General features: G+C 36.0%; 1 protein-coding gene across 8 annotated transcripts in view; it reads left to right on the forward strand.

Moving 5' to 3' along the window:
* PPFIBP1 (PPFIA binding protein 1) overlaps positions 1-14,213 on the forward strand; it is a 175,718-nt gene that overhangs the window by 128,272 nt on the left and 33,233 nt on the right. For 4 of the 8 annotated variants that reach the window (XM_068561797.1, XM_068561792.1, XM_068561791.1 and 1 more), the window contains 7 exons: positions 48-161; positions 1,187-1,318; positions 5,217-5,309; positions 7,092-7,206; positions 8,988-9,020; positions 10,467-10,528; positions 13,983-14,067. In XM_068561797.1, coding sequence (XP_068417898.1) covers positions 48-161; positions 1,187-1,318; positions 5,217-5,309; positions 7,092-7,206; positions 8,988-9,020; positions 10,467-10,528; positions 13,983-14,067 — 634 coding nt within the window. The remainder of the gene's footprint in view (positions 1-47; positions 162-1,186; positions 1,319-5,216; positions 5,310-7,091; positions 7,207-8,987; positions 9,021-10,466; positions 10,529-13,982; positions 14,068-14,213) is intronic. The other 4 variants (XM_068561795.1, XM_068561798.1, XM_068561794.1 and 1 more) reach the window with 3 other exon arrangements.

A 14,213-nucleotide genomic window follows, 5' to 3' on the forward strand; every position in this document is an offset into this window, starting at 1 on the left:
GACCCAAATTCTTCCTAATCCATTACAATATTTTGCTCTAAATACAGGTAAGTGTGTTAACAGACCAGGTAGAGGCTCAGGGAGAAAAGATTCGCGATTTGGAGTTTTGCCTTGAAGAGCACAGAGAGAAGTTGAATGCCACAGAAGAAATGCTACAACAGGTATGTTCAGAAGCCGGTACCGAGGTGGGGTTTTCCTGCTGGACCATTTGAGATGCTACATTTATATGTTGTGTTTGCTCTGATGCAGGGGTGAATTTCGTGATTCACTCAGCCTGGTTTATTTTACTCTTTTTCTTTTTGGCTGCGCCGCTCGGCATGTGGGATCTTAGTTCCCCGACCAGGGATCAAACCCACGCCCCCTACAGTGGAAGCGTGGAGTCTTAACCACTGGACCACCAGGGAAGTCCCCTGGCTTATTTTAAGCAAAAAAACCTAGAGTAACAGGTCTCTAAACACATACACACAGTAGAAAGTGTTCACTGCAATTAGAGTCTGGAATAAAATATTAATAGGATTGTAGATAATTTAAAATTTCTCCTTTATGCTTTCATATGGTTTCCTAATTTCCAACCATGAATGTGTATTTTATGATTAAGAAAAAAGATAAGTACCTTATATGACTTATTGGAAAAATTGTATAATGTATGTGGGTACACACACATATGGTGCTCGTCTGTGAGAGGTAGAATACACAGCAGGTAGAACACACACTGGAGCGAGACTGTTAAGGGTGAGTCCCTGCTTTGCCTTTTCCTTGCTGTATGACTTTCTGCAAGTTCTTAACCTCTCTGTTCCTTAGCTTCCTCGTCTGTTGGATAAGAATAATTCATGAGTTATCCTTATGAGTTTCTATCTCATAAGGTTGTTTCGAGGACTGAACCACTGAATACCTGTAAGAACAGTGCCTGGCACATAGCAAACATGATAGCATCATCAGTGTTATCATCAGGCTTAAGAATATATACGTTTATATATGTGTGTATCAATATAATGCTTATTGAGCATTAGTTCGGCTCTTTGAAGGGTAACTAAAGCAAATAATTTTTTCCAGATGTATCTATTTAGTAATTAATCTTCACATCCTCTGCTTAAGAGTTGCTGCTTTGCAGTCATAAGTGAGACACATCCACATGTGGCTGTTTATAATAAAACAACTTTTGGATGTATCTCTTAAATTCTAATAGGAGCTTCTGAGCAGGACATCCTTAGAAACTCAGAAGTTGGACCTGATGGCCGAAATATCTAACTTGAAGTTAAAACTGACAGCTGTAGAGAAGGACAGATTGGATTACGAAGATAGATTCAGAGACACAGAGGTAAGTGATACCCTTCCTCTCTCTTTATATACATATACATATGTATGCACATATATATGCATACTTATATATCTCGCACACACGTATTCCTAGAACAAGTTGAAATTCCTTGGAGTTGTGAAAGAGAGGCAGTTAATTACTATGTTCCCTCATTATCCATGCTTCTTTTTAAGAATAAACTTACACTGACTTTTTATCACTAAATGATAGTGGTAATTTTTATTTTGAGACTTTTGATATGAAATATTAATCCTTCCACTTGCCTTTAGAGATACTTTTGACTTTCGGACATTTGGAGCTTCTGTCTATCTAGCCATCCATGCATCCATCTGTCCATCTGTTCATCCATACTGATTCTCTTCATTGTGGAAATAATGGGTTCAAGTGCATGATTTTACTAGTAGTTCTTATTTAAGCACACTGATTACTTACTCTATAATAAGTAGGTTTTTAAATGTGCATAGCAAACATGCTTTCATTGTGTAATCATAAAAATCACAGATTTTTAGAGGTCATTTAATTTGGCCTTCTACTTTTGGTCTAATCCACATGTAAATCATTCCAAATAAATACAGCTCAGTATACTTTTGTGAAATTCAGGGTAGATTCTACAACTTGAAATACCCATTTACCTGGCTAAACATGCTTTCTTATTTGTTTGACCTAGTTTATTGTTAATCCAGGTTTTCTAATTTGTTAATTGCTTTTTTGTCAAGGGGGGAGTTCAGAGCATATCCATATGAAACCTATTCATTTGAAAATAAATATAAAGCACTGTAGAAATTTTTTCTCTCCTAGGACCATCTCTTCCTTTCTCTTTATTTTGTTTCCTCAGTTGGGGTATGGAGAGATGTCATACTGAATTAGAAAATGGGTACCAAGAAGGAGAGAGGAGAAATCATTTACTTACTTTCCCCCTCTATCTTCATTTCAAATATTTGTTTTGTGCTGACTACATGCCATCACGATATGATATATATTATCCACATATGTTATCCACTGTGTGAAAGTCCTTCGTAGAGCTGAATAATAAGGTTTACTCCATTGCTATTTTTAAAATTAAATTGTCTGTCAAAGATGTAACTATAATGGAAAGTCTTGGTATATGTATTACTTGCTCAGTAGCAAAAGGAAATCCCCAACTTAGCTCATGTTTTAATCTTAAAGCTCTTTGTCAATCACCTATATAAGTATGTTTTTCATTTAATTGAGACTGGGGCTCTTAAAACAAAACTTAGGAAGTTACCTACTTTCATTAAAATTCTAGCTTTGGTGCTTTCTTTAAAAATCTGTTTGGATATTTCCTCTTTTCCCTTCTGTCTTTCCCTGACTCCACAGCTGCTACAGAACACATTGGTAGAATTCAGTCAACAGATGGATAACATGGCACTGGAGCTAACTCTGGTGTCAGGAAAGAAGTTTATAGTTTGGGGGCACTAAGAGGTGGCCTTATTATACACACAAAGTTTAGGGAAAGTCTTAACCGGCACAACTGTGGTTAATTTGGGTACGAGATGTTAACCAAATATTGGGACTAAATTGAAGTAACTGTTTTAGGATTTTTAGGATTTTTTTTTTTTTTTTTTGGTAAGACCCCAGAGCAATATTTACATCTCTTGAGTTTGTCTGCATTTTTTATAAATCCTTTTTTTGGTGTTTCCTTGCTTCACTCGTGCATTCTCTCAATCATATGCAAGGTGATCTTGTTATCAAACTTGTAGTAATCCCTGATAATTTTCTAATAAACATTCAACACTATTGTTAAAGTGTAGCATGCACATACTCAGAGATTATGGGATATATTATTAACTTTGTTAAACACGAAAATAAAGTAGTCTTCAAAATTAAATCTAAAAAAATTAAAATTGAATATGCTCATTTTCTTAGAATGAGCATAGAATGCTCATTGTCTTAGAATTTTAGATTATTTGGAGATTAATTTCTAAGAAAACATTGGAGTAGGGGAAGAAGTATAGATACTTCCAAAAGACTGGGGGTAAAAGTCTTGAAACTTTGGAAGATTGAGGGCTTGCCTGTCCCAGGAATTGCTGATAGATGTTTGGCATCGTTCAATGCTGCCCCCTTGTGGTAAGAATACAGATATCAGAAATGAGTTTCTGTGGAGCCCTGAAGAGTTTTCTGAAAAGGAAAAGATAACAGGGATTTTCTTTTTAAAACAGTGCTGAACTTCTGATAAGAAGTTAGTTGGAAATAATTTGTATTACATTTTTAAAAGTTTCATGTTAAGGACGTACTTCCAGATTTTCCAGCTTGACTTTTCATGGGAAGGTAGGGCTTCTTTCAGATTAGAAATTTATGTTCATATTTATAGTGTTGCCACAAAGGATAATTGGGTAGGGTTTTTTTTTAGTAGAAAAATGACCTCAATTTATAATTCTATTTTCTTCATTTGTTTCTTCTTCTTTACAAATTGCCACTGTTTCTAAAGGAAGTGGTAAAATACAACAATCCAATAGAATTCAAAGCTGTTTTTTACCAATAAGAAAGTGGGAAAATATATATAAGAAAGACCAGATTGATTAAGGAAGGCTACTAAGAATTCATATTATGCAAAGATGGTTAATAAATGGGAGATAAATAAATGGGAGAAACTGACTTTTTCCTTGAACTTGAATTCTGGACTTGTAGATAAGGACTCACAACTAAAATGTTATTAAATGATGTCAAACAGTTATTTACCTCATTCATAAAAGGAGAAAATAGACTTCCTCTTATTGAAACATTGTATTAATAGTAATTATAATTAATATTAATAAGTAATTATTATATAATACTAGGTAGTACTTTTCCACCTTTTACAAGAAACTACAATTTAAAAGCTTGTAGGTTTTCTGAGAAGTGTATTTCACGACAGCATTCTTTTTTCTAGCCCCTGTGAGATTGAATTCTTACACTTAGAAGTTCAGAATAATCCCTCAGTAAAAAAGTTTTACTTCTTATTGCATTGTTCTATTTGTTTTTTACAGCATTCTTGTGTAATTCTTTTCCGTCTATGAATCTGTGGCTCAGGAATAAATGTCTTGAAAAGAAAGGAACAAAAACACGTTAACCATTGGTGGGGTCTTCGTGCCTTGTGGTTAAAAAAAAAAAAAAGTTTTCACAGGGTATTTGAGCCCTTCTTTGGATAAGTTGGTATTGTTTCACATTCTAATTTCCTTTTCCAATTCTCTGGGCTCTGGACAAAGATATGTCACTATTGCTCAGAATATTTAGACAAATTTTATAAGCAAATTAGTTTTTTTTAAATAAAAGTAGAAAAGTTGTATGAATGTATTTGTATTATGAAAACATTAGGATTGCTTTCTTCTTCATTTTCCAAATATAAAATTATTATGATACTGAATATATTTGTAAATGATAGGGCCCTCATCTACCCTCAAGTTGTGAATCCTTGGTCTAAAGTGTTTAAATTTCATTTGATTCTCCAAGATTGGGCTGATGAACAATCTATTTTTTTGTAGAAAAATTAAGAAATTATAAAAGTATTTTTATAAATATCCATATATCACTGAAAAGTCTCTAAAAGTAAATGACTTTACTAAAGAAAATTTCTCTGGTTTATTTTAAAAGATAAGAGTTCATATAGTGATTTTTAGTCTAGAAATATTTGCTCAATGATAGTAAGTGATCAGCTACACTTCTTAAAATTTTAGTCACCTTTCATTTTCATAATCAATCGCATCATTTTAGGGCAGAGGCAATGTTTTCAGTGGAAAGATGCTTTAATTCTCAAGGGGACACATTCATTTTCATTTGTCTGATCTCATTCATCCAGCTTTAACTCAGGAGCTATTGACTGAAGATTTCCAAGCTGCTATTTTGGTAGATAAGTGTGTTACTGCTTTCCTAATATATTTCCTTGTCGCTTTTTGGACAGGGGCTAATGCAAGAGATCAATGATTTGAGGTTAAGAGTCAGTGAAATGGACAATGAAAGACTTCAGAATGAAGAAAAGCTGAAAGCTACCAAAGTAAGTTCTCACAGTGGCAAAAATTTTTATATAAATGGCTCACTATCTACAATCAATAATATAAATAAAATACATTTTCTACTTAGTATATGATTAAGAAGGCATTTTACAAGGGAATGAAGTTTTTCCCCAAGCTGGAGACCATCTTGAATTTAAACACTACTGTTCTGAATAAGAATCAGGGTTTAACTAATCTGATAGAACATAACCTGTCATTTCTCTTAATTATCTAACCTCCTTTATAAACTGATACTGTTTTCTTGGTTACTTAGCTTGTCTTTTTCTATCTGTAGTTTTCTTTCACTCCTGTCTCTCTACCAGTCTTTAATGGCCAAACTTTCTAGCATGAAAATCAAGGTGGGTCAGATGCAGTATGAAAAGCAGCGGATGGAACAAAAGTGGGAGTCCCTGAAGGTGTAGTAGACCTTGGGTAATGGGGTCCATGGCCTGTTGCTTTCTGGCTTGTGTTGTTTTGCTGTGATGGTGTTTTTAGTGGTGTGTGCATTCATTTTGTGTGTGTGTCACCTGTTCTTTAAAAATATATTTAAAACTGATTAGAGGGACAATGCGATCCCTAATATTGTTTTCAGAAACATATGAAATAGTGAAAAACAATAAGGTAAAATAAAAGTATTCGTTTATAAATTAAATCTCACTCTCTTGGACTATCTGAGATTCAAGCATGGTAAAATAATTGCAGCAATTCACCTGTGAAAGAACTCTGGTATCGATAGTAGACACTGTTTTCTTCCTTCTTGACGATAAATGTGTACATCGGTTAACTCTGTCATGGCAGTGAGTAGAAGTTACTGCTTAGAAGCACAGTGAGAGTGGGCAGCACTTCTTGCCGGTGCTACTGAAAATTCCTTGTATTTGGTGTCCATTCCTACCATAAATAAAAACTGTAGGGCCAACTTCTTAGCTCCATTGGAGAGCTACATCTTCTCATAATACTAAACATACTACGTATCTTTAGAGACTGAAACTATGTTAAGAAAAAGAAAGGTGCACTTATTAGCATTGCATAGCTTTATTTCCTGTGTTAAATACAGCCAGCAAAACTTAAATTTGTCAAAGCTAATTCTTTACCAAAATGAAACGGAAACAAACATTAGTAAATAGATAGAACATTGGATTTGGGGTCTTAAATAGTTGTGTAGTTTAAAAAAAAAAAAAGACTTAAAATCTGTTTTCTAAATCTCTTTTTTTTCCATTGTTGTAGGAGATTCTATTCTTTTACCTTAGTGATGAGGATGAATAATTTAGTTCCATGATTTGGCTAAAGTTGTTCATCGCGTGCTACCTTACCCACTAATTAAGCTCTATCTTGTCCAGGGAACATGAGTGCCATCTTGAAATGCTGAATAAATGTCAAGCAAGTCTAATATATTATTTTCCAATTTGCATTTTGTTTTGCTTGTATGACACTAAGCATCTAATTTGATTATCTTCCTTGATTAACTTGGTGAGATTTTTTACTTAACATAAGATTTAAACCTTAGGGCTGCCCTAGTCCTAATCACACTTTAAAAGATTTATTTTTAATTTGGTCACAAGGAAACTTGAAACAATTATACCATAATTATTATAAGTTGTACTTTTATTAATTGTCTTGCTTCCTGCTTATCATTGCCACTGTCTGATTTCTGAAGTTTGCGTCTAAATTCTTGTAGTTTTTTGTTTCATTCACAAAAACTAATTATTGACTTAAGAGTTAACAGACTCTCTGAGTATTCCCTTTTAGTCATAATCTACTCTTTTTAAATGAATTTATCATTGTAGGAGGAACTGGCGTCTCTAAAAGAACAGCTGGAAGAGAAGGAATCTGAAGTAAGAAGACTACAAGAAAAATTGGTTTGCAAGATGAAAGGAGAAGGGATTGAAATTCTTGATCGAGGTAAGAATATGTATGTAACATTTGTTCTCTTATTTTGTTAAAGTCGTCCAAGATCTATAATAGAAACTGATGTTAGATGATGTGTACCATTAGCATCTAAGAGAGAGAGGAGTAGCAGAAGCCATCTGGGCCCAGGACTGCAGGAACTCCTCCAAGCCTCTTTACTGTGCTTGGGCATCTATTAACTTCCTCTTGGGCAGCTGAGAAGGGCACCTCTGTACTTTAGTGGGACTTAATTTTAGATTACTACATGGTAAATTCCCATCATGTCCAAATTGCAATACAAGGAAGTGTCAAAAAGAATTAAAAGGAACCAAAACTATGTGTCAAAAAGAATTAAAAGGAACCAAAACTATGTCCCAAGATTATTCCCCTCTGAACTGAACTTGAGACAACATAAAGTAAAGCATTTAGGAAACTTGCCTGCCTTTTTGAGAGGAGAGAGGGAAGGCTCTGTATCTTTGGAAAGTTAATGAACATTTCTTATCATACGTTGAGCCCTCAACCTTCTAGAAAGCAAAATAGGTTAATTCTGTTTTGGGAAAACTGTATGAATTTATCCAAAAAATTGTTCTCATAAATTGAGGAGGTTTGTCCTGGATATTATATGGACTGTAATTTTTCATAATGTAGGTTATACCTGCTAGAAAATAACTTGAATGAAATGTGGGCTTTTTAAAAATTATATTTGGAAATATATATGCCTGTAACATCTGACAACACTCGGTCAAATTTAACCTTTCTTTGTTATAACAAATGATATGGCAAAAGCAACTTCTGACTCATTCAAAACAGAACAAATTCCAGTTAGCGTAGATTTGGTACATTTTTATCTATTGCTTTATCTATTTTGTCTATTTTATCTACTATTGTCTGTACAATGAGGGGCTTGAATTAGGTTACCTCCAAAGTCTTCTTGGCTCTAGAATACCCTGGTTTTATTTACCTGTAGGTATCACAATCCCCTGTCCATCAGAAAACTCAATTCATCCAACATTGAGGGAAACGGATTTTTCCCCTCTATTTTGGCATGTGTAGAATGTATGTTCTTCAAGGACACTCACAGACAGGTCATGCTTTCAAGATTCTAAGGAAAAAAATGGAATCATAGAGGCTATGTGGGCTAGAGGCTGTGTTGGCTATGTTAGAGTAATGCTACCCAAAGTCGGATCTGAGGAGTAGCACTGGTCTGTGAACCACCTGTTAGCAGTACACAGCCAGGCATTAAGAGCAAGTGTTTAGAAACTTCATGGAATCTGATGTTGATATAACATCTACCTGCGTGATCAGTGGACTCATCTTGGTGAACAGGAGATGGACCACTTCAGTGTTGTTGAACTTGAGCAGTGAGATGAATATGACATAAGCTGTGTCCTAATCACATTCAGGAGGGTCACATATCAGACTGTAATGCAAGTGTAAAAAACAACCAATGCAACATTAGCTGGTTTTTCATCACAGTTAGTGTAAGAAGCACTTGTACTCCGAAGGCCCAATTTTAATACAAGAAAATCAAGGTTCAGAAAGATGAAGTAACAGAGGTAGTAACTCAGATTTGCATCTTCTGATTAACTTCATTAGGTTCTCTTTCTAACCTCACAGAGGGCATATTATATTGTAGTATCAGTCCTAAAGTCATAAAATAATGGTTAATATTCAGTCTTTATGAGGTTAGAGTCTCTTTATTTTAGGTAAAAGGAGACCAAATAATAGTGCTTTTAAAATATTACTTATTGTTGTAATGTATGCTAACTTCCAATTCGATGGGTTTTCCTGCACAGATGAAAATTTTAAAAAGAAGCTCAAAGACAAAAGTAAGGTTTTTGGTGTATTTCCATCAGCCTTTACATTCACCAAAAGTACTACTTGGACTGTTCTTTGCATGTGTTTTTAAAACATTTCTCTCCCCAAAGATGTAAAATTGCTTCATCAATAAGCTCCCCATTTCTTCGGAGTACACGAAATAGAGGGCAAATAAACAAACAATAAAACAAGGAGTAAAAGACCATTTTGCTTATTGTTCCTGATTCAGCCCTTTTGCTCTGCACGATATAGCAGAGCACCCAGAGTGGTGGAGGTGAGGAAGCGTTTTCTCTGTGGCCCAGGAGATACAGGGTCAGAGGAGAAAATAATGTTTATACTCCTATGAAAACCTACTGTTTTTACGGTTTACCACAGTTGAAGATTGTTTTGAACTTTGCTTTTGTTTTCCAATGTTTTGTAGCCCACTTTTTCACTGAGATCTATATTGAGGGCTTCTATAAACATATTCTCTTGTGTTACAAAAGAAATTGTACCCAGGCTGACTAACAGAGACTAGATTTAATGCAGTGTAAAGATAAAGCCTTAGTGGACTTTCCTCCAGACATTAAGTTCTTAAGGGAATTTGCCATTAAAAAAAAAAAAAAAAAAAAAAAGCAGTTCCTAAACAGTATACCTTAATTGAAAGTATTATATCAGAGCTGAATGATGCACCACTGTTTTAAAATTTACCTTCAGTAGTATTTTTTTGTCCTCAAAAGCAGACAACTTTAGCTGAACTTTTTCCTCTGTTTCAATTGTTTTAATTTGTGAATTCATTTGGGGTTGACTTTCCATATTTAAAATGTTTGGTTTTTTATTACTAAAGTAACATGCTTTTGTATTTGAATATCACATTTTAAGGAGAATCACTTACTTTGGCCTTTTAAAATAGTATTGTTTAAAAACGTTTTAAAATAGTACTGGAAATGAAGTTTATAGATGAAGCAAAGTACTTGTTATCCTTCTGTATGGAACCTACAGCCAGCTTCTTAGCATGATACTCATGTAAATATCACGTTCCTTCAGGCTCTTACCATTTGTGTCTCCATCTTGGTTATAACCGAACATCATTTTCTCTGCTTTTGTCATATATACACCATTCATTGCTTTCACCTGCTTTATAAGTTTCTTCTTCGAAAACTCTGTATTTTTATTGTTATAGCACTGAAATTTCATCTTCAGTGTTCTTATGAGGATTTTGTTCTTGCTTTGAGAGAGGGTAGTTGTTTTCTCTCTGGAATGATGACTATTAAGGTGAGTTAGAAAGTGTTCATTTTTCAGGTTTTCCCTAAAAGAGAATATGAATGGTAAATGTGCCTTTAAAAAAAAAAAAGAAAGTGGAACAAATTATTAACATCTTTACCTTGCAACATTTCAATCTGAAGAGTCAGTAGCTTCTTGTTATTGTCACACAAGTTAACTAAACAGACTTCTGATTTGATGTTGTGATATTTCAGATATTGAAGTACAAAAAATGAAAAAGGCTGTGGAGTCTTTGATGGCAGCAAATGAAGAAAAGGTAACTAGATGAAATTTAAGTGTTTATTTGGATGTGTAATAACATCATTTTGATCATTCCATGCATTCTCATCAGATATCCCAGTTTGAAAGAACATCGCCTAAACACAGCTCACATTAAGGGGCAAGCATTCTCCCTTCCTGCCCAAGTGGGCCTGCTCTCGGGGGGCGGGTCATAGACGTACTTGTGCTGCACAGACAGGAATGGAGACCAGCAGCCCTGGCTCCACTGAGAATCCACCCCTCCCGCCCACCCCCTTGAATTTAGAAAATATTCAAGTTAACAGATCAGCTCTTTATATTCAGGTGACAAATGAGACAAAGGATACAGGCCATAGTACATCCTTTCTGTGGTCCCTGGAAATTCTGGACTGCCCTATGAACTCTGAAGGAGGTAGCCATGGCAACTTTAGCTTCATGATCATGTTGATTTTCTTCTCTAGGAACATGTTATTTCCTTCACACTCCTGGCCTCTTTCACATCTGGGATTGTCTCTGCTCTCCTGATGGTGAGATACCAGGAAACAAGCACAGGCACCATGTAATCAAGGATGGCAGTCGGCTTTGTTTTAGCTATGCTGGCCTAATGCCAAGGTCTCCAAGAGGGTCTTTCCTCCAGCTGTTGCTTCTCCTTACTTCATCCTGCTAAGATGCAGGGACCCTACTAAGGAAACATGCTTCTTCTTGGCTTCCCTGACCAGCCATATACCCAGCAGGCAGGTTCAGCTCCTGTCATCAGAACTGCTCTCCCCTCGTGTCGTTTAATGAATAGAACAAGGAGACATTTTCCCACGAAAAGAGTAATTTCAAGGAAATAAAAACCAAGCAAATGCCAAAGAACTTTGTCTTGATCTTTTTGTCTCATCATAAGCTTCTTTCTCTAATTCTTTCTTGCCTACTCTGTTTGCATATTTATTTATTTATTTATTTATTGCCTTTCATTCTTTTCGTTCTTTATTCAATGGAAATAAGCTCTTTCTCCTACCCACCTACCCATATATAGGTTTCTTTTTGCTAGTCTTCCCCACATCAAATAAAAAGAAAAGTCATTAGCAAGCTGCCCACATAGATTTAATTTGAAAAAAAAAATCACTAAAATTCATTTTGTTTTAATTTCTCTCCCTCAAAAAGCAACAATAACAAACGAAAATCCTAGTGTTGAATGAGGGCTTACTAGATGCTCAGACTTCTCTAGGAGCAGCAAGAGTGACATAACTTCTTGGTGGTTCCAAGAAGTCTTCAAAGAGGACATATTTGGGCAAATTCTGAGGGAGAGCAAAGAGTCATTCATCAGGAAAATGAAGGATTCTGGGCAAAGGATCCATGAGTGAAAATATGTCTCAGAACCAAGGCTTGAAACAGCCAGTGCGTGCTGGGAATGTTCTGGAGCAGGAGATACAGGTGGAGGAGTTGGGTGTATGAGAGAGTGCTATGGTGAGGCTAATGATTTCATGATTTGGGTTCTCAGCTTTAGACCTTGGACAGTGAGATAATTAAATTGCCATGTTAGAAAGCTAACTCCAGTGGCAGAATGGAAGCAAGGATAAGGGAGGGAGAATGAAGACAAAAGAATTAAGAAGCTGTTAAAATAAGTGAGAAATGAAGACGGGCTGAAGTAAGGCAATGGCAGTGAAGTGGTAAGGAGGGAAGGGATTTCAGAGAAATTTACAGGTCGACAAGATTTTTAAATCTTTGGATTTGGGAGTAAGTTTCTGGGTTGAGCAGTGGGGTGAATGATGGTGCCCATAAAAGAGTTAAGGGAATCCAAGCAGAGACCAAGATACTGGAGGCAAATAATGAGCTTCATTTTAGATGTACTCAATTTGATATGTTCATGGGACATTACAAGGAGATTTCTCATAGAAAATTGGAAAATCAATCTAAATTTTAGGATTAATGTAGGATTATAGATTGGTGGGGAGTGAACCCCATCAATTTTAGGAGAAATGTAGAGTTGAAATATATAGATTGGTGGGGACAAAACTATAGTTCATGTGTCAGTTTGCTTTTGCTCCATGATAAATCACATTTATTATTTCTCATACTTTTGTAGGTGGGCTAGATTGCTCTTCTAGTCTGGTCTGGCTTTGCTGATCTCTACCATTAGCCAGTGGCTGGAATGGGGCTGGATGGTTTAAGATGGTGTAACTCACATGTCTGGTGATTGACTGGTCTAGGTTGACCCCAGCTGGGTTGTCTCTTCTCCAAATGGTCTCTCATCCTCCAGTAGACTAGCCTATGCTTCTTTTTTTTTTTTTTTTATGGAAAGCCCTTTAATTAATTAATTAATTAATTTATTTATTTTTATTTTTAGCTGTGTTGGGTCTTTGTTTCTGTGCGAGGGCTTTCTCTAGTTGCAGCAAGCGGGGGCCACTCTTCATCGCGGTGCGCGGGCCTCTCACTGTCGCGGCCTCTCTTGTTGGGAGCACAGGCTCCAGACGCGCAGACTCAGTAGTTGTGGCTCACGGGCCTAGTTGCTCCGCGGCATTTGGGATCTTCCCAGACCAGGGCTCGAACCCGTGTCCCCTGCATTGGCAGGCAGATTCTCAACCACTGCGCCACCAGGGAAGCCCTAGCCTATGCTTCTTCATGTAGTGGCCTCAGGGTTCCCTAGGGCAGCAAGAGAGGGCAAGCCCCAATGTGCAAATAGTTTTCAAGCCTTTGCTTTGAACCACATTTGTTATATTTCATTGGCCAAAGTAAGTCACATGGCCATGCCCCAAATCCATGTGGGGGGAGCTAGGGAGCCCATTTTTATAATTTACCACACTGAGGGCCTGGGAAGAGAGAAGAGGGTAAAGGACAACACGTTGAAGCTCTAACATTTTATATTCTGGGTTGAGAAGATAGTGGGGGTTATGGAAGTAGAATGTTTATCTGGTCAAGGAATTAACAAATCAAAACAGAAGAAAAGAAAGAGTGGAGAGAAAAGTGAAAGAAGGAAAGAGTGGGGGTCAATCAAGTGCCATCTAGAAGTCAAATTAGAAAAAGGATGAAAAGTGTCTGTTGTTTTTAGTAAAGAAGGTCACTGATCACTAATTGAAGCAGCTTTGGTGGAGTGTTTTGAGGAGGGAAAAGCCAGATGGTGATTAATGGCAGCTGGTAAAGATAGCAGGTGTAGATCTTTCTTCCAAGCTCTGACTTATGTTAGAGAGGAGAGTAAATGAAGTTGATTTTTTTCTTGTTTTTTTTGTTTCCTTTTGTATCTTATTACCTTGTTTTGTTTTTGTTTTTTAAAGATGGCAGCTGAAGGATAGGATCTCTAAATTTAGAGGTACTTTTTCTATGTCTCTGATGTACATAGGCAAAATATTCTGGACATTACCAGTTTTACTAAAGTTTAGAAGTATTCTTTGAATAATGTAAATAATTCATGTCTACTTATTCTTTGTGTCACAATTACTTTTGTTGTTTTAAAATCATAGTATTAAAGATGATAATTTATTTATTAATAGGATCGGAAAATAGAAGATCTTCGACAGTGCCTGAACAGGTACAAGAAAATGCAAGATACAGTGGTACTGGCCCAAGGTAAAAAAGGTAGTGTAGCTCTAAAGACTTTTCTGCTTTACTTGATTTTTAAGTGGCTATGAACTTTTTTACATTTGGCCTCAATTTCTTTCATGAAGTATATCCATTATTTCAAGTTAGGTGGCTCATTTCATTCATTCAGTGATGTTATTAGG

This window comes from Eschrichtius robustus, chromosome 13 (assembly GCF_028021215.1).
Source record: "Eschrichtius robustus isolate mEscRob2 chromosome 13, mEscRob2.pri, whole genome shotgun sequence".
NCBI classification, from domain to species: Eukaryota; Metazoa; Chordata; class Mammalia; order Artiodactyla; family Eschrichtiidae; genus Eschrichtius; species Eschrichtius robustus.